We start from the raw sequence: 19,130 nt of genomic DNA, 5'->3' as shown, positions 1-19,130 counted from the left end.
CAGGGGGAGATGGTGGCATTTTGATAATGTCATTTCTGTAACCCCAAGACCTTGGCTAATGTTCTGGGAGCATAAGTTCTGGGAGCAGCATTCTACCATGGTGGAATTTAAATACAGTTCACTAAGTATTGAATTGAAGTGCTACTGTCTGTAAGAGTCATCATAAAGCTACCATCAAAACCCATATGTTTCATGAGTATCCTTTTGGAAGGAAACCTGCAATCCTTATCTGGTCTAGCATCGATATGACTTCAGATCCAAAGAAATGGGATTGACTCTTAACTGACCTGTGAACTGGACTAGTGAGTCATAGAGTTCAAGGGCACTTAGGGATGCAAGCCTCATCACCATATCAAATGAAACAATACATTTTTTGAAAGTATCACCCCTTGTTAATGAGTCCAAAATTGTATTCAGCACTCCTGGTCTGTACTCACCAATGTACTGCACAGTTATAGCAATACTTCCTTACTTTTATAGTCCACCTCTCATGCAATACAAGGTAATTCATTTTGTTTTGAAGTGACTACATCCTAACCTTTTGCGATTTGGGGACACCAAGATCCCTTTGTACTCCAGTTTTCTCTGATCTCTCTCCATTTATTTAATATTTTACTTCCCAATTTTTCTTTCAAAGTGGATTTACTTAACCTATCTTTTTGCAGTTTCTTTGTGTTGTCCTCATAACTTGCTTGTCCACCTATCTCTGTAACATCAGCAAATTCAGCTACAATATAATCTCTTTGTCCAGGTTATTAATATTACTGATTTGAGTTGACTATTACATGTATGAACCTTTTAATAAAATTTAACTTTGAAAAGCATTATCTATTAGCTAATTATAATCTTTTAAAAAAAGGATTGACAGACTTGAGCAAAATATTTGTTTTTGTTACAACTGTTACAACTCTAAATAATGTAGTTTACATTTGAGACATCTATTAAAAATGAGTGATTAAAACAAATATATATCCTGCAGCTTCTAAAAAGCATGGAATCTGTAATTGAAATTCATCTGCAGTGTTATCATGTTCATGATTCTTTTTAATTTTTCTTTGAAACAGATATGTGTGTTGGAGAGACAGATCTTTGATTTCCTTGGCTACCAATGGGCACCAATCCTGGCCAATTTTTTACACATTGTCACAGTCATTTTTGGCCTTTTTGGGACCATCCAGTTCAGACAACGATATGTAATCAGGGTGAGTAGAATATTTGAAGTCCTAAAAACTGTGTTATTGCCTAAGGCAAGAGATATAGAGGGCAGTGAAGCTGTCAAAAAGAGGATGTTCATTTTTCATGCTACTTAAAGAAGTAATTGAACTGGAAAATTAAACAGAGAAGATCGCAAATCACTTTGTCTTATTTAGTCCTCAGGTTAATCATTTGAATCATATTAAATAATAGTATAATTTTCCACCATTTTAATTTGATATATTGATGTAAAGGATCAGTTACTTTCATTGATTGGTTACTGTAATATTTTCTGTAGCTACAGACCATCATTTTAAATTGATAGCATACACCTTACAATAAACATTTACACTGAGGTTGTGATATCAGCATGAGATTTATAATACTTATTTCTTGCAATCTCAAAATCCTGAAATAAGTAGTCAAAACATTGAGATGGATATAGCAAGATTAACCATTTCTGGGTGAGTAGTAACAACTGTGCCAATGTTGTCCATTCAGAAATAAAGGTTACCACCGAGACCCTAAATAGGCTAAAGATGAATGTCATCTTATTTTCCATTGATTACTCTGTTTACTAGTGTCTTAAACAAGAACCCAAGAAGTTTATCTTGTAAAAGTAGGAAAGATGGATAACAATATTATTATTTCCCATCCAGAAGAGTGAAATTAAATTCTCCAACATCTGCTGGTTTGTGAGCAGTTCATTGATATGTGCTTAAAGAGTCCATTGGGAATGTTGAAACAAAACTTTCATCCCAAATTTCTTCCATAACTGTGTTTTAATTCAATTTTTCCTTTGCCTCATGTTCTTGTGAATGTGTTACCACCAAGGCTGTAGGAATGCACAGCCAGAATCCGTGGGTCACAGCATAAAATGAAAGTAGATTTCCCAATTACCCAGATGGCTAACTGAATACCTTATCGATATTCGATTTTAAGTAAAAAGATCTCTCAATCAGGTTTCTTAATAAACATGGTTATTGATTTATTATCAAACCAAAATGTGTTCAATGAAGATGGAATATGTGACTAATATACACATTTGGTCAAAAGAAGTATACATTTTTATCCCTCTGAATGATTGCAGAGTGCACACACCAGGAAAGAAACAAAAAACACACATTTCACTGCAGAGATTAGCATTCTGAATAAAACACTTTGTCCAATTGGTTATTGTTGGTGCCCGACAACCACCAGCTGCGGCTGCTGGCATGTAGAGAGAAGAGTCAATTCTTGTAACTTCACAAGTCACTTTATTAATGTATTAAACAATACAATGTAGCTTATACATTCTATTTCAAAATAAAGCTTATATGCTTTCCTACAAACTAAACTAGAGCTGATTTGTACACCTATTAAGTCCTCTGACACTCTCCGAGAGTCACAGAATATGAAAGTTACCCAACCTGGATAACTGTTTTGCTGCTGCTGACAAGGACTCACGCTGGCCAGGCATTGCATTGCCTCTCTCTCTCTGTCTCTGAATGTCATTACCATGCTGTATACAAAGGCTCTGTTTCTGCAATGGTTGGTCTCTGGAGTTTTCACTGGCTGCATGTCTCAAGGGTCTTCTTTTTATCCTTTTATCTTTCGAGTTGTGGTGTCTTCTTCCTGTTGGCTCAGTGTCATCCACTGCCCACATGTCTTTACCTTATTGGCTCAGGACCAGAGACTTAGGTAGCATTACCACCTTGCTCCTCATCCCAATAAGGCTTCTGCATTACATCATCTTTCTTTCTTTTTTTTTTTGCAGAGTTTAGTTGGCACAAACTGGTTCTGGTTGGTTCCGGCCAGTATCTGGCCTCAAATCATTCTCAGTTCACAAGCTGTTTTTCCCTGGCTGTCTGCAGTTTTACACTTGAGCATTCCAAGACCGAGCCGGTACATCTGTCTCTCTGCAACCTCCTGGCTAACATTTCATTTTCAGCAGTATGTCACTAACTGGTACCCTTGTCTCTCTGCAGCCTGGCTAACAGTTATTCAAGGCAAAAAGAAAGAAGCACAGGAAGTTCCTAATTCTATTGTTCTAACGTTCAGGATATATGATCAGATCAGTAATAACACATTGGAGCCTTGGCAGACACAGCTTGCTGAAGAAATACAGTATTGAGAAATTTTTTTTCAGAATAACAATTAGATGTCATTCTGAACTCAGCAAGATACCTCTTTTCAGTAAATAGGAGCAATTGCCTGGGCAATCCTTCCTCACATGCTTTTCATTGCAGATTCCAAGTACCATACATCCAATCACTGATCAAACAGATCTAGCAGGGGTCTACAGCAAAGCAAACAGTTATCACTAATCAGATGATTTTTAGAAAGCTTGTATAAAAATCTCCAGTATCCAGAGAGATCTGCCACAACTTCTTTTAAACAAATCACTCCAGATATTTTCACAAAACTTAAAATAAATCAGTGTTTCCCCAATGCCTCAAAACCTGAGTCCTCCAAGAAATATTAAATTTGCAAATCTTTGAAACAATTCTAATTGTTAAATCTTGTTAATTTGGGAGTACTACTGTTTATCTATACAAGAACACACATCACAATGTGAAGTCCAGGGATAGGGGAGAAAAGTTCTCCCTTTTACCTTGTACAGTTGTAGTAGTTTCTTTATATCTTAGGCAATGAGTATTTAAAAGAAGGAACCCTGAAACTAATATTTTATTAAATGAATAATTAAAGTTTGTAAAATGAAAAGATTTAATGGATGAAAACAAAGAATACAGGAGCACGAGAAGGTTATTCAGCCCTTCAAGTCTGGTCCACCATTTAATATGATAATGGCTGATTATCCAAGTCAGTACCCTTTTCCCACATTCTCCACATATTCTTTGATCCCTTTAGACCTAAGAATTATAGCTGCATTTTCTTTAAAGTCTTCGATTTTTGGCCTGAAAAGTTTGTTATGGGAGAAATTTTCACAGGCTTGGCATTCTTTGGGGGAAGAAAATTACCCTAATCTCTGCCCTAGAAGTTCTATCCCTTATCCTAAGACTGTAATCCTTGTTCTGGACTCCTTGGTCATTGTGAACATCCTTCCTGCATCTACCCTGTTTAATTAAGTTAGAATTTTATTGGTTTCAATGAGACTCCCTGCTCATGTTTCTGAATTCCAGTGAACATAGTTCTAACTAATCCAGTCTCACCCTGTACATCACATCCTCCAACCAAGGAATCAGTCTGCTAAACCATCTTTAGCCCTGCAATAGCCAGACTATCCTTCCTCAGATAAGGAGGCCAAAACTGCACACAGTATTCCAGTTGTGGTCTTTCCAGTGCCCTTTACCAGAGCAATGCATCCTTGCTCCTGTACTTAAAGAGTCATAGGGTCATACAACATGGAAACACACCCTTCAGCCCAACTCATTGGTGCTGATCATACATCCCAAACTGACCTAGTCTCATTTGCCAGAATTTGGCCAATATCCCTCTAAATCCTTCCTATTCATTTTCACAGCCTTTTAAATGTTGCAATTGCAACCACCTCCACCACTTCCTCTGGAATCTCATTCCATACAAATGCCACCCTCTGCATGAAAATGTTACCCCTCAGGTCCTTTTCAAATCTTTCCCCTCTCACGTTAAACCTATGCTCTCTAGTTTTGGACTTCTCCACCTTAGCAAAAAGACTTTGGCTATTCATCTTATCCATGCCCCTCATGATTTTATAAACCTTTATAAGGTCACCCCTTAGCTTCTGATGTTTCAGGAAACAACAGTGCAGGAGAGAGAGAGAGAGAGAGAGAGAGAGAGAGAGAGAGAGAGAGAACCTGCACAGTTACTGCCTTTGCTGTTTTTGAATTCATGTGTCGCTGGACATCGGAGTGCGTCTGGGAAAATTAACAAACAGTGAATTTCACAACTAATCTTGGAGGAACCGGTTTGAGCGAAGTTCACAACACAGAATCAGAAAAGTTAATTGTTGTTTTAAGTCTGTCCAAGAGAAAGGCTGTATTAGTCAGTACAGTGCGTTCTTTCTTGATTATATGTTTTTGGAGATAAGTCTCTTGATTAAACTTAAAATATAAGCCATAGCTATTAATTTAACCTGGTGCAGTGTTTTGTAGAGGAATAAGATGGTGTTATTTTCTGAGTCTATAGATTGTGAAGGAGCAAAAATGGCATTTGCATTGATATGTACTTCTTGTCAGATGTGGAAGTTTAAAGCAAGTTTAAGGGTTACTGCAGATTATATCTCCCATAAATGCTATTGGATGCGAATCTTATCAGATGAGTGGATCGGTTGGAGGAACAGATAGAAGCGATGAGGAATTTGCAACAGTAACAGTGTGTGATGGATGGCAGTTATAAGGCGGTGGGGGGGGGGGCGGGGGGGGGAGTCTCAGATACAGTCACACAGATGAGTTAACTCCAGGAAGGGTAAGAGAGGTAGGCACCGAGAGCAGGAGTCTATTGTGGAAGTACCCATTTCAAACAGGTATGCTGTTTTGGAAAATGTAGGGGGTGATGGATTCTCAGGGGAATGTAGCACGAACAGCCAAGTTTCTCGTATTGAGACTGGCTCTAATGCAACAAGGGGTACGTCGTCTTCCAAGAGATCAATTGTGTTAGGGGATTCTGTAGTCAGAGGTACTGACAGACGTTTCTGTGGCCAGCAGAGAAAAAGCAGAATGGTGTGTTGTTTCCCTGGTGCCAGGATCAAGGATGTCTCAGAGAGGGTACAGAATGTTCTCACGGGGAGAGATGCCAGCAAGAGGTCATTGTCCACGTTGGAACCAATGACATAGGAAGGGAAAAGGTTGAGATTCTGAAGGGAGATTACAGAGTGTTAGGCAGAAATTTAAGAAGGAGGTCCTCAAGGGTAGTAATATCTGGATTACTCCCATTGCTACGAGCTAGTGAGGGCAGGAATAGGAGGATAGAGCAGATGAATGCATAGCTGAGGAGCTGGTGTATGGGAGAAGGATTCACATTTTTGGATAATTGGAATCTCTTTTGGGGTAGAAATGACCTGTACAAGAAGGACGGATTGCACCGAAATTGGAAGGGGACTAATATGCTGGCAGGGAAATTTGCTAGAACTGCTCAGGAGGATTTAAACTGTAAGGTGGGGGGGTGGGACCCAGGGAGATAGTGAGGAAAGAGATCAATCTGAGACTGGTACAGTTGAGAACAGAAGTGAATCAAACAGTTAGGGCAGGCAGGGACAAGATAGGACTAATAAATTAAACTGCATTTATTTCAATGCAAGGGGCCTAACAGGGAAGGCAGATGAACTCAGGGCATGGTTAGGAACATGGGACTGGGATATCATTGCAATTACAGAAACATGGCTCAGGGAAGGGCACGACTGGCAGCTTAATGTTCCAGGATACAAATGCGACAGGAAGGACAGAAAGGGGGGCAAGAGAGGAGGGGAAGTGGCATTTTTTGATAAGGGATAGCATTACAGCTGTGCTGCGGGAGGATATTCCCGGACATACATCCAGGGAAGTTATTTGGGTGGAGCTAAGAAATAAGTAAGGGATGATCTCCTTATTGGGATTGTATTATAAACCCCCTAATAGTCAGAGGGAAATTGGGAAACAAACTTGTGAGGAGATCTCAGCTATCCGAAAGAATAATAGGGTAGTTAAGATAGGGGATTTTAACATTCCAAACATCGACTGGGACTGCCATAGTGTTAAAGGTTTAGATGGAGAGGAATTTCTTAAGTGCGTACAAGACAATTTTCTGAATCAGTATGTGGATGTACCTACTAGAGAAGGTGCAAAACCTGACCTACTCTTGGGAAATAAGGCAGGGCAGGTGACTGAGGTGTCAGTGGGGGAGCACTTTGGGGCCAGCGACCATAATTCTATTTGTTTTAAAATTGTGATGGAAAAGGATAGACCAGATCTAAAAGTTGAAGTTCTAAATTGGAGAAAGGCCAATTTTGATGGTATTAGGCAAGAACTTTCGAAAGCTGATTGGAGGCAGATGTTCACAGGTAAAGGGACGGCTGGAAAATGGGAAGCCTTCAGAAATGAGATAAGAATCCAGAGAAAGTATATTCCTGTCAGGGTGAAAGGGAAGGCTGGTAGGTACAGGGAATGCTGGATGACTAAAGAAATTGAGGGTTTGGTTAAGAAAAAGAAGGAAGCATATGTCAGGTATAGACAGGATAGATCGAGTGAATCCTTAGAAGAGTATAAAGGAAGTAGGAATATACTTAAGAAGGAAATCAAGAGGGCAAAAATAAAACATGAGATAACTTTGGCAAATAGTATTAAGGAGAATCCAAAGGGGTTTTACAAATATATTAACGACAAAAGGGTAACTAGGGAGAGAATAGGGCCCCTTAAAGATCAGCAAAGCAGCCTTTGTGTCAAGCCAGAGAAAATGGGGGAGATACTAAATGAATATTTTGCATCGGTATTTACCGTGGAAAGGGATATGGAAGATATAGACTGTAGGGAAATAAATGGTGACATCTTGCAAAATGTCCAGATTACGGAGGAGGAAGTGCTGGATGTCTTGAAACGGTTGAAGGTGAATAAATCTCCAGGACTGATCAGGTGTACCCGAGAATTCTGTGGGAAGCTAGAGAAGTGTTTGCTGGGCCTCTTGCTGAGATATTTGTATGATCGATAGTCACAGGTGAGGTACCGGAAGACTGGATGTTGGCACACGTGGTGCCAGTGTTTAGGAAGGTTGGTAAAGACAGGCCAGGGAACTATAGAGCGGTGAGCCTGACCTCAGTGGTGGGCAAGTTGTTGGAGGGAATCCTGAGGGACAGGATATACGTGTATTTGGAAAGGCAAGGACTGATTGGGGATAGTCAGCATGGCTTTGTGAATGGGAAATCATGTCTCACAAACTTGATTGAGTTTTTTGAAGAAGTAACAAAGAGGATTGATGAGGGTAGAGCAGTAGATGTGATTTATATGGACTTCAGTAAGGCGTTCGACAAGATTCCCCATGGGAGACTGATTAGCAAGGTTAGATCTCATGGAATAAAGGGAGAACTAGCCATTTGGGTACAGAACTGGCTCAAAGGTAGAAGACAGAGGGTGGTGGTGGAGGGTTGTTTTTCAGACTGGAGGCCTGTGACCAGTGGAGTGCCACAAGGATCGGTGTCATTTACATAAATGATTTGAATGCGAGCATAAAAGGTACAGTTAGTTAGTTTGCAGATGACACCAAAATTGGAGGTGTAGTGGACAGTGAAGAGGGTTACCTCAGATTACAACAGGATCTGGGCCAGATGGGCTAATGGGCTGAGAAGTGGCAGATGGAGTTTATTTCAGATAAATGCGAGATGCTGCATTTTGGGAAAGCAAATCTTACCAGGACTTATACACTTGATGGTAAGGTCCTAGGGAGTTGCTGAACAAAAAGACCTTGGAGTGTAGGTTCATAGCTCTTTGAAAGTGGAGTTGTAGGTAGATAGGAGAGTGAAGAAGGCATTTGGTATGCTTTCCTTTATTGGTCAGAGTATTGAGTACAGGAGTTGGGAGGTCATGTTGCGTCTGTACAGGACATTGGTTCAGCCACTGTTGGAATATTGCGTGCAATTCTGGTCTCCTTCCTATCGGAAAGATGTTGTGAAACTTGAAAGGGTTCAGAAAAGATTGACAAGGATGTTGCTCGGGTTGGAAGATTTGAGCTATAGGGACTTGCTGAATAGGTTGGGGCTGTTTTCCCTGGAGCATTGGAGGCTGAGGCGTGTCCTTTTAGAGGTTTACAAAATTATGAGGGGCTTGGATAGAATAAAAAGACAAAGTCGGATTGGGGAGTCCAGAACTAGAGGGCATAGGTTTAGGGTGAGAGGGGAAAGATATAAAAGAGACCTAAGGGGCAACTTTTTCACGCAGAGGGTGGTACATGTATGGAATGAGCTGCCAGGCGATGTGGCGGAGGCTGGTACAATTGCAACATTTAAGAGGCATTTGGATGGGTATATGAATAGGAAGGGTTTGGACGGATATGGGCTGGGTGCTGGCAGGTGGGTCTAGATTGGGTTGGGATATCTGGTTGGCGTGGACAGGTTGGATCGAAGGGTCTGTTTCCATGCTGTATGTCTCTATGACTCTAAGCCCCTACCTATTAAACGCGTCCTTATATCTAAAATCCTCCAATTCTGGCAACATCCTTGCAAATCTTTTCTGTACCCTCTCAAGTTTAACAACATAATTCCAAAGAAGGGTGACCAGAATTCCACTCCATATTCTAAAAACAATCTAAGTCCAACATAGCATTTGCCTTCCTCACCACCTGCTGCATCTGCAAGCTTCGTTTCGGTAACTAGTGTGCAAGAATACCAAAGTTATTGAAGCTCTTCTTTACCCAATCTATTCCCATTCAGATTATAATCTGCCTGCCTGTTTTTCTGTTACCAAAATGGATACCCTCACATCTTTCTTTATCTAATATGCATTTGCTCATTTATTTAACTTGTCTAAATTACACTGAAGGTTCTCTCCATCTTCCTCATAGATGACCCAGCTTTGTGTCATCTTCAGACTTTGAGAGATGACACAGTTTCCTGACCTAAACCATTAATATGTATTATGAACAGCTGGAGTCCAAATACTGATCCCTGTGGTATCCTAATAGCCACTGCCTACCATTTAGAAAAGACCCAGTTCATTCGAATCCAAGTAAACCACATCAAATGGCTTCCCCTTATCCACTTTAGTGGTTACATCCTCAAAAGATTCAAGCAGATTTGTCAAGCATGACTTCCCCTTTGTAAATTCATGCTGACTTTGAGTTCAGTGTTTGTTATGTGAAAACCAGATGGCTTTAATGCTTGTTAATTATGTCAATGCTAGGTAATTTTGGTGAGACTATGAATTGAATAGAATAGAATGATTTTAACTCAATTGAACAATTAATAACAACAAGGGTAAGAACTGGAGTGTTTAGTTTAACTAAATTTATAACTGACTCAAGTCTTACATTTATGGGCTGAAAAGAGAGATCCAAACTAAAGATATTTCTATCCTGAATAACTACAAGATCTTTCAGGATATGGTTATCATTTCATATGTTTCACAGGATTTGTTATTGTTATCACAATAAGTACAAAAGTGTAATACCGAATGAAGGCACTGAATTGGTCAATATTGGAACACCAACTTGTAACTTCTGGCTGACAGATAAATTCTCCTGTGTTTTCTTCTTGTTGCACATTATGCAGTTAAAAGTAGATACTAAGTCACCCTTGCTACCTGTTATGCCTTGTCCATGGTCAATGGCATTCTTGGGCTCTGATTAGCTTCCAATGTGTGAATAACACATTATCAAATTGGAGAGGGGATATGTTTCCAATTTATAATTGGTTTCTGAAATATAATGGATATCTTACTGATGTCATTTGTCATTCCCTCCTGACTGATTCCCAAACTATCAGTCACTGTGGGAACATCCTTTTCATGGCAGCTTTTGCCTGTTAGTTTATTAATTCCATGGCACTCCATTAAGATAATGAGGTATCACAAAATAATTTTTATCTGCCATGAGAATAAGTAGTGTAACATCTGATTGATTAATATAATCCTAAGTGTCTAATTGATACATCTAAAAGTTCTGGTGAGTTGAAGAGTCTATTATTAAACTTAATTAATATCATTTTTATCAATGTGTGACTTCATTTAACTGCTCATGCATGCATGAAGTTAACGAAAAAGTAACTTTGAAAGGAAAATGCCATCTTTTTTTTCTTCGGAGAAAAAGGGGTCAGATTACCACAAATCCAACTTTATTATATGTAGCAAAAGACAGCGTAATTCCAGAGGACTGTTACATAATTTGAAATAATATTACAATTTCTCCTCAAAATACTTTGTTACAAAGTTAAACCGGCATAGAACTGTGTGTCTTGAATGAAAGCTGTTTCATTTCAGTGATTTTACAGCTTGTTAACCTGGAGCCATGAAAGTAGTAAAAAAAAAAAGCCATAAACCCATGACATTTCTTTTCACCTGAACGACATGGCTAAAGAAATTTAACAGCAAAAATACAATCACAGAGGCTCGCATGCTGTGACTCAAATGTCTTATATTGATCATAATCGAACAGAATATTACCTCACTTGCTGATCATTACACATGGTGAAAAATAACATCAATCCTAACCAAGCTGGAGACAGATTGAAACCAGAGAGGTAATCACAGAAGAAATTATTTGTGTATCTAAATTAGTGAAAGTCAACTTGGGAGTACCTGTACACTAACCAACCTACAAGCCATCTAATCACTTCAAAACCAGAAGAGCCTGAGCTCATGTGCATGAGTTCTTCCACAATTCGTATTCTGTATGGAAACCATTCAAAAGCTTCTCACAGCAGCACTCAAGAAAGAAGATGAAAGATATATACTAACAGGAAGTGCTTGAGAAAGCAGACAGAAGATCCATATTATGTGGGAATGTAAAATTATTACCTGCCGCGTTGAGTCATAATGTTACAGAATCTGCAGGGCAGCAAAGGAAGTAGTCACAATGCACAGCTGAGATAGGGCCAGTATAGTGACTGAGGAATATGGCAAAGACTGCCCAGGCCTCTAGCGCAAGCACAAGGGTATACCATGGGGATGAGATCATATAAACAAAAAAGATAGTTTCTTGCATCTTAATTGTATGGAAAATATGACTAGGGGCCAATGTTTTGGTGCAAAAATATCACATGACTGGGTATGCTGTACAAGAACCTGTCCACAGCACCTAGAAAGGGAGCCCAGGTGAAAGTAAGTAGGGAGCAGACAAAGAAAAGGGTTGGCTGTATACAGCTGAAGTGCTGTCATTGACTTCAAGCTCCTGAACGACCAGGGGCTCAGAAAAAAACACTTGAGAAGTTGGCAGGTCTGTGAATCCAAAGTGACTGTATTCTCTATGAATCTGGCAGTTGAGTCAAAGAAAGGCTCATTAACAGCATTTGTCCCCCAGAGGATTTGGATCATATTGGTGCTTAGATGTTGGTGTGAGGCTTTGTAAATCCTGCAGGAGAAGAGATTGAGCAGTTGACAGTTGAGCAGCAGACAGTTGAGCAGCAATTTGAGTAGTCAGAGTTAGAGCAACTATTAAAAGAATATCAGAGTATATATCATGAAAGAGAGGAGTTGGAATCCCTGATAAGGTAAATGAAACTTTTTGTGAATGACAGCAACTACTGATGTTTGGATGTGTTGCTGAGAGAATTTAGAAAATCTATCTTGATTTCTTGATTCAAGAAGATATTTGTGATGTGTTAATTTAAAGTTTTCCTCTTAGTTCATATTTATCTTTTGTTACTTCAGGTGATTTGAGTATAAAATTGATAATAATGATTTTGCTCTGTTAGCTCATACAATGTCATATTAATAGCATTCCCAGAAAAAAATGAATTTAGGGTTAAAAATAGGGAAATAAAAACAGAAATAATTAAAGTTATATCACAGCATTTAGAGAAAAGCTTCACACAGGTACCTTGCAGCTTGATTCAACTAGAATTTAGTTACAGGTGAAGTAAATTGAAATTGGCAAGAAAAACTAAAAAGCTTGAACTTGAAAAAGGGAAAGAACTGTAAATCGAAAAGATGGAATTTGAACTTCAGAGAGAGAAGACAGAAAGAAAAACAAGGGACCAGGTAAAAGACAGAGTGTTTCAAAGAGAAAGGGAAAAGAGGCACTTTGCCCCTAAAAAAAACGTAAGTTTATGAATTGAAAGAGAAGCTAATAATTCAGATGGTGTGTTGATTCCACTTGGAATTTTGATTTAACAAAGAATCTAGTGCCTAGTGCCTAAATTACTGAGGATTCATGGAGTAAAGACATAGTTACTTCATTTGCGAAAAAAGTAGTGGCTACACAGCAAGAGTGGCCAAAACACTTATTCACAAAGTGTTTAGTTGGGGAAGCAATGAATGTTTATTCAAGTCTCCCAGAAGAACTTCTTCAAATTATAAAAGTTTTATTATTTAATGTGATGAAGTTGTCCCTGCAATATATTTAAATTTCAAAATTTAAAGAAAAAATCTGAATGAAATAATTTGTACAATTTGTGAGGGAGAAGGAATTTATTGACAGGTTATTTCAATCACTGAAGTAGGAATAAACTTTGGAAAATATGAAGATAATAATAATGGAAGATTCAAACCAGCATTCTAATAGCCATTAGGTTACACTTGGAAGACCACAAGATTTATAAAATAAGGGAAATGGTAGGAATGATATATCACGGAGACAGGTAGAGGCAATAGATCTCCATTTGTAAACTCACAGGGAAACTGCAGGAATAGAAAAATATTCTGATTCTAGCGAGAAGGCAGAAACAGTTCCAGTCAATAAAAATGATAGTATTGAGAATAAAAATGATGTAAGGATACCACAATTACAGTTTTTGTTGCATAAGACAGAGCATGCAAAAGTAACTTGTTAGGAGCTGGAAGATAAACTAGTCATGGTAATACAGACAGGTGAAATGTATCCTCAAAAAAGACTGTGCCACTACAGCAAAACCTGATCAGTGTAGAATATCAACCTTCCTGCCTCAAATAGAAGTTCAAGTTCAAGAAAGACTATTCAGGACTATTATTTAGTTCTGTAGTTTGATGATCCCTTTGTGATAGATTTACAGACTTTGGAAATGCTTAACTTGTTAATTTTTTGTCATCATTTTAGGAGAGAAATGAAACTCTTAAAGTAATGGTTGCATGCTAAAGGTCCATTGTGGGTTTGTTTCTTTATCACCTGTTTTCTTGCAACAAACTTTACATAAACTTATTGAGAAAATATTTGCTGTAGGTTTATTGTTAAATTTGCTTTGCTTTCATTGGCCTCTTATTGTGGTTTCCCAAATCATCATTTTCAAAATTTTCCCAAACTAAATAACTGATCTATTTTAAGTTTCCTGTTCCTGCATTATTTCAATTCGTATATTTAGCATCATACAGGTAAGAAAGATAATTGTTTCACCTCTTTATTGAGAATTCCCTGTGACTACAAATTGATTGTTGTAATCTTTTTGTTCCAGTTCTTATTTTCTCCCTTTTTTGCAAAAATGATACACTTGCACCATCACATTGTCAGTTTCCTATTTCTTCTCCAGAGTTTTGTTGCATTGGTTCTGGCATGCATCATTTCTCCATTTTATAAGCACTTCTGTGATAGAAGCTCTTCTTTCATTGTTGAATTTCTGGGTTTCCATCAGAGATCTGCCAGTTTCATGAAGATCGGAAGTTAGTGAGACCAAGCCTCGTACCTGTGTATGTCAGTTTGATTACCAACTACTCGAGAATCCAACCCCCACACTCCAGGCCTTGTTATCACATAGCCTGCTATTGCACATAACCCATTGTAAGCCACTAACAGTCTCTGTTAATAGCTATTCATCCTCCTAGCAGGACAATTGTCCACCCCTTTGTCTGTCCAACTGTCTGTCCCTCTCTCTTTGTGTTCTATCTCCATCTATCATTTACTCCTTACCCCCTTCCCCACCTTACCTTCTGCATAAAGATTAACATTTTCCTCACTATCATCAGTTCTGAGGAAGAGTTACTGGATCTGAAATGTTAACACTGATTGTGCTCCACAGAATCTGCCATACCTGCTAATCTTTTCCACCAATTTCTGTTTTAGTTCAAACAACCCTATCCTAGCTTATACTTCAATGTGGTACTGCCAGGGCACAGAATTGTTGAATGTTCTGTTTCTTAAGATGAGACCTGCAAAGTGAATCCAATTATACCTGTTTAATTAGATCTTGAAGATCCCATTTTATTCTTCAAGTAAGAGTAGGTCAACCACAATATATTTTTTGGAAGTTCCCACTGACAGGTGAAAGAGATTCATTAAACACTCAAGTGGTTATTGTATGCAGTAGACTTGCGATTTTCTCAAGTGAATTTACCTAGTAAGTTTTCTTTTAAGGCCTTAAGGTACCAAAAATGGTGATATCAGACCATTAACTTTGCCTTACTTGAAGCTTTGTTGACTCAGGATTGTTACTCTCATTATTGCATGCTTTTACATTTTTATATTTTTTATTAGATTAGATTAGATTACTTACAGTGTGGAAACAGTCCCTTCGGCCCAACAAGTCCACACCGACCCGCCGAAGCGCAACCCACCCATACCCCTACATTTACCCCTTGCCTAACACTACGGGCAATTTAGCATGGCCAATTCACCTGACCTGCACATCTTTGGACTGTGGGAGGAAACCGGAGCACCCGGAGGAAACCCACGCAGACACGGGGAGAACGTGCAAACTCCACACAGTCAGTCGCCTGAGGCGGGAATTGAACCCGGGTCTCTGGCGCTGTACATTCTATTGCAGTAAATTTCCTCATACAAATGTTTCTTGCTCTCAAGAGACAGAAGGCTGATTGTGAATTGCATAGAAATGGATAAAGAAAGATAAGCTGGTATACAGAGTGTGCTGCATAGACCTTCCTTTAAACAATGTTGATCAATTGAACTTACCAGACCAATTAGGCATAACAGAGGAATTGTAACTTTGCCATCCCATCTTCATGAGATGAACTTTTCTCCAAGTTAGCACTGTGATTTTTGAATTGATCTTTCAGTCCCTATTCAAACATTTCATCTCAACATTGCGCATCAGAAATCTGGGAATCTGCTTTGCACAATTTCCCAAACATTTACAGTAATGATTAGAAAATTGTGCACCACATGTTTCTAGATTTCCAATATGCCAGTTTTCAATAGCGTGGCTCCCAGCTAGCAACACAATAACTGAAAATGATCTCTTGGATGTCATTTTGTACTACCAGCAAAAATGTAGCCTTGAAATGATATAAGTTGAAGCAGTACCTGAACAATGACAAACATAGTCAGCTTGAGTGTCAGCAAACGATGGTGTATCATACAAAGATTCAAAGTGTGAGGTCTTTGGAAGAAGAAAATTCAGCAAGGTTGTCAAGTACCGTGCTTCTTCAAAGTGCATTCCATTGTGGTCTGCATAAAATTGAAGTGTAACAAATGAGTATCAAAGCTTTTTTTTGGGCTTAACATGGTCAAACAGTTACTTTGAATCGTGTTGGTAGACAGAATTTAATTGTATGCAAATTCAAACTGCTTGCCAAACACATGTACTGGTTGGTAAGTCTTATCTCACTAGTGAGTGTACAATCTTCTTTCAAATCTGTGCATGTCTTTTCAGGATAGTGCCCATCTATGGCCTGGAAAACTACATCATTTCTCGGTTTTGAAGATACACAACCACCTGATTAAGGAGCAGTGCTCCAAAAGCTAGTGCTTCCAAATAGACCTGTTGGACTATAACTGGAGTTGTGTGATTTTTAACATTTCTCTGGAAAGGATATATTGTAATGTCAAACAGATAAACCCACTTTTGGAAGTATTCTACCACTAAACAGATTTTCCCTTCTTTCCATGCTCAGCACTTTGCAAGGATCATTTCTTCTGTGACAACCTAACCCACTTCTCCATCAGTTTCAAAGAAACATCATTGTACTTGAAATGTTAACTGTAATATAATAATTACCAAAAAAAACCTCATTAAGCAGAGGATAAATTGGTTACCCTCGATAACCAGTTTGTGACTTCTAACTGACAGGTGCCCTGTCCTTTATGTGTACCAAATACTGAGACGATGCTTTTTAACTCTTGCTAGCCACTTTCCTTTGCATGATTGATAACACCTGAGCTGTGTTTGGTTTGCTAATACATGAACAGCACATGATCAGTCTTGAATTAGCTAGGTGGCACGTGACCAATTTCTAATTGGTTTCTTGAAGGTGATGGTCAACTTTGTGTTGTCCCAACAGTTGTTAAATTAGGGGCATGCAAGAGGAACACACATGTAAGTGAAGGGCAAAATCAGTGCTTTTAGAACCTTTAAGTCTGGGTTCTTATGGTACAGTGGCAGTCTCCCTACTTCTGGACTATGAGAACTGGTTTAAGTACCACCTGCCCTAAAGGTGTGTAATAATATCTCTGAACAGGTTGATTAGCAAATATTTTTTAAAAAATTAAAGATGATGGTCATCTAATAGCTATCACTTCTGTTAGATCCTGACTAGTTTCTCTTAGATGTAAGTTATTTGTAAGAACTTCCTTTTCACTACAACTTTCCCCTGTTGGTGGAGTGCTGTAAACTTGGTAAACTAAAATAATGAAGCACCATTAGTTATGATTGTCTTTTTACACCAAATTATATATCCAAATGTTCTGGAGTGTTCCACAGCCTAACATGCACCTTAGTTAGAAGAACCATTTATTTAATCATATCATAACATGACATCACCTTGTCCGTGGAACCTGAATCAAGTTAACTAAAAAGCTACTCATTCCTGAAGAAGGGCCTGTGCCCGAAACGTTGAATCTCCTGTTCCCTGGATGCTGCCTGACCTGCTGTGCTGTTCCAGCAATAAAGTTTCAACTTTGATCTCCAGCATCTGCAGACCTCACTTTCTCCTAAAAAGCTACTTCCTATTTTTGCCATAGAAATAGAGTTGCATTAGTAAGAATTAAACCTTATCATTGTACTACATTACAGCTTGCTTCCAAAGTTTGCGTAAAAGCAAATGACAAGTTCTCTAAGTTACAAAGCTAAACTAATCTAGGACATAAACTGTGCGGCTGACCTAAAAGGTTCTTTCATTTCAAAGTGATTTTACAGTTTATTTTAGGCTGGGGTTATGAAAACAGTGATTAAACAATGAACCCATGACCTCCTTTTGACCTGAACCATATGGCAAAACTCACTTCAAATCAAAGATACAACTACAGGCAAAGACTCACATTCTATATTAATACCTTGCTTGTTAATCATTGCACATGTTGAAAATAAACTCAACTCCCAGACCTGCTTGGATGTAAAGGATCTCATGGTACTATTTTAAAGCAGAGAGGGGGAGTTATTCCAGTGTCCTGGCACAGATTGATTTTATTCCTCAATCAAAATCATGACAACAAATTATCTCATCTTTATGGACTTGCTGCTGGTATGGCTTCATGGTGTGCAGATTGGCTGTAGAATTTCTTAGATTACAAAAACGATTACACTTCCAACTTAAACAATGGTTATAAAATACTTTGGGATGGCTGGTGGTCAAAGAAAGTTTTTTCTTTCTTTCTACTCCTTGCTATAGACAAAGTGAGCCAATCCCATACCAACAGGTAGATCAGAGCTCTGTGGTCCTGCCACATTCAATTGAGAATGGTGATACATAATTAAAACAACTACCAGGATGATTAAGCTTTACAAATATCCCCATTCCCTAAATGTTAATAATCACTCAAGATTGACTTTGGCCTCCTACTGAGGTTTCCTACATTACAGATGCCAGTCTTCAGCTAATTTAATTCATTCCACTTCAAGAAATGACGGAGTTCATTGTTTAGTGAAAAGACTACAGACCCTAACAACATGCTACCTGTAATTATGATGATTCATGGATCAGAACTAGCCAAACCCCTCATCCTATTATTCCAGTTTTGCTATAATGCTGACATTTTCCCAATCAAGTAGAAAATTGATTGTTTTGTCCTGTCCACAAAAAGCCAGGATCACTCAGCTCAAGACATCACTCCTACTTTGGTCCAAACTCAATCAAAGGAGATGAATTCCAGAAAAAAGGTGAACATTAGATTTAAACATAATTTCTCTTTAGGTTGAATTGAGAACCCCCCCAGTAAAATAATAGTCCATGGGAATTAGAGAAATTTCTCCAGAGGCTGGAGTCATAACCAGCACAAAAGAAGCCAATTGCTTCAACTTCAAAATCACAATTGGAATTCCTCAGGGCAGTGAGCCATACCTAATCATTAGTAGATTCATGGGTAGCCTTCACTTTGTCTTAAAATCAGAAGTCAAAATATTTATTGACAATTATATAGTGTTCAGAGAAGATAACAGTCCATGGCCTCATTCAGAAAACTAGATAATGTTCAGGGTTGGTTAGATAAGTGACAATCAGGCCACACAAATGGCAGTCAATGTCCATTTCCAACAGAATAGA

At 38.6% G+C, this 19,130-nt stretch overlaps 1 protein-coding gene across 4 annotated transcripts in view; it reads left to right on the top strand.

The window, feature by feature from the left end:
* The window catches only part of nkain2 (sodium/potassium transporting ATPase interacting 2), a 532,063-nt gene that overhangs the window by 212,642 nt on the left and 300,291 nt on the right, over window positions 1–19,130 (top strand). For all 4 annotated transcript variants that reach the window (XR_006310461.2, XR_015751839.1, XM_087976059.1 and 1 more), the window contains exon 2: window positions 1,065–1,202. Coding sequence is in view for 2 of the 4 variants with exons in the window: in XM_087976059.1 (XP_087832185.1) it covers window positions 1,065–1,202 (138 nt within the window). In the remaining 2 variants the exon portion in view is untranslated. The remainder of the gene's footprint in view (window positions 1–1,064; window positions 1,203–19,130) is intronic.

Source organism: Chiloscyllium plagiosum, unplaced genomic scaffold, assembly GCF_037043375.1.
Source record: "Chiloscyllium plagiosum isolate Xiang-an unplaced genomic scaffold, Cpla_swu_hap1 HiC_scaffold_3, whole genome shotgun sequence".
Lineage (NCBI taxonomy): Eukaryota > Metazoa > Chordata > Chondrichthyes > Orectolobiformes > Hemiscylliidae > Chiloscyllium > Chiloscyllium plagiosum.
The sequence above is the reverse complement of the archived record's forward strand: the minus strand, read 5'-3'. Positions and strand labels throughout refer to the sequence as shown.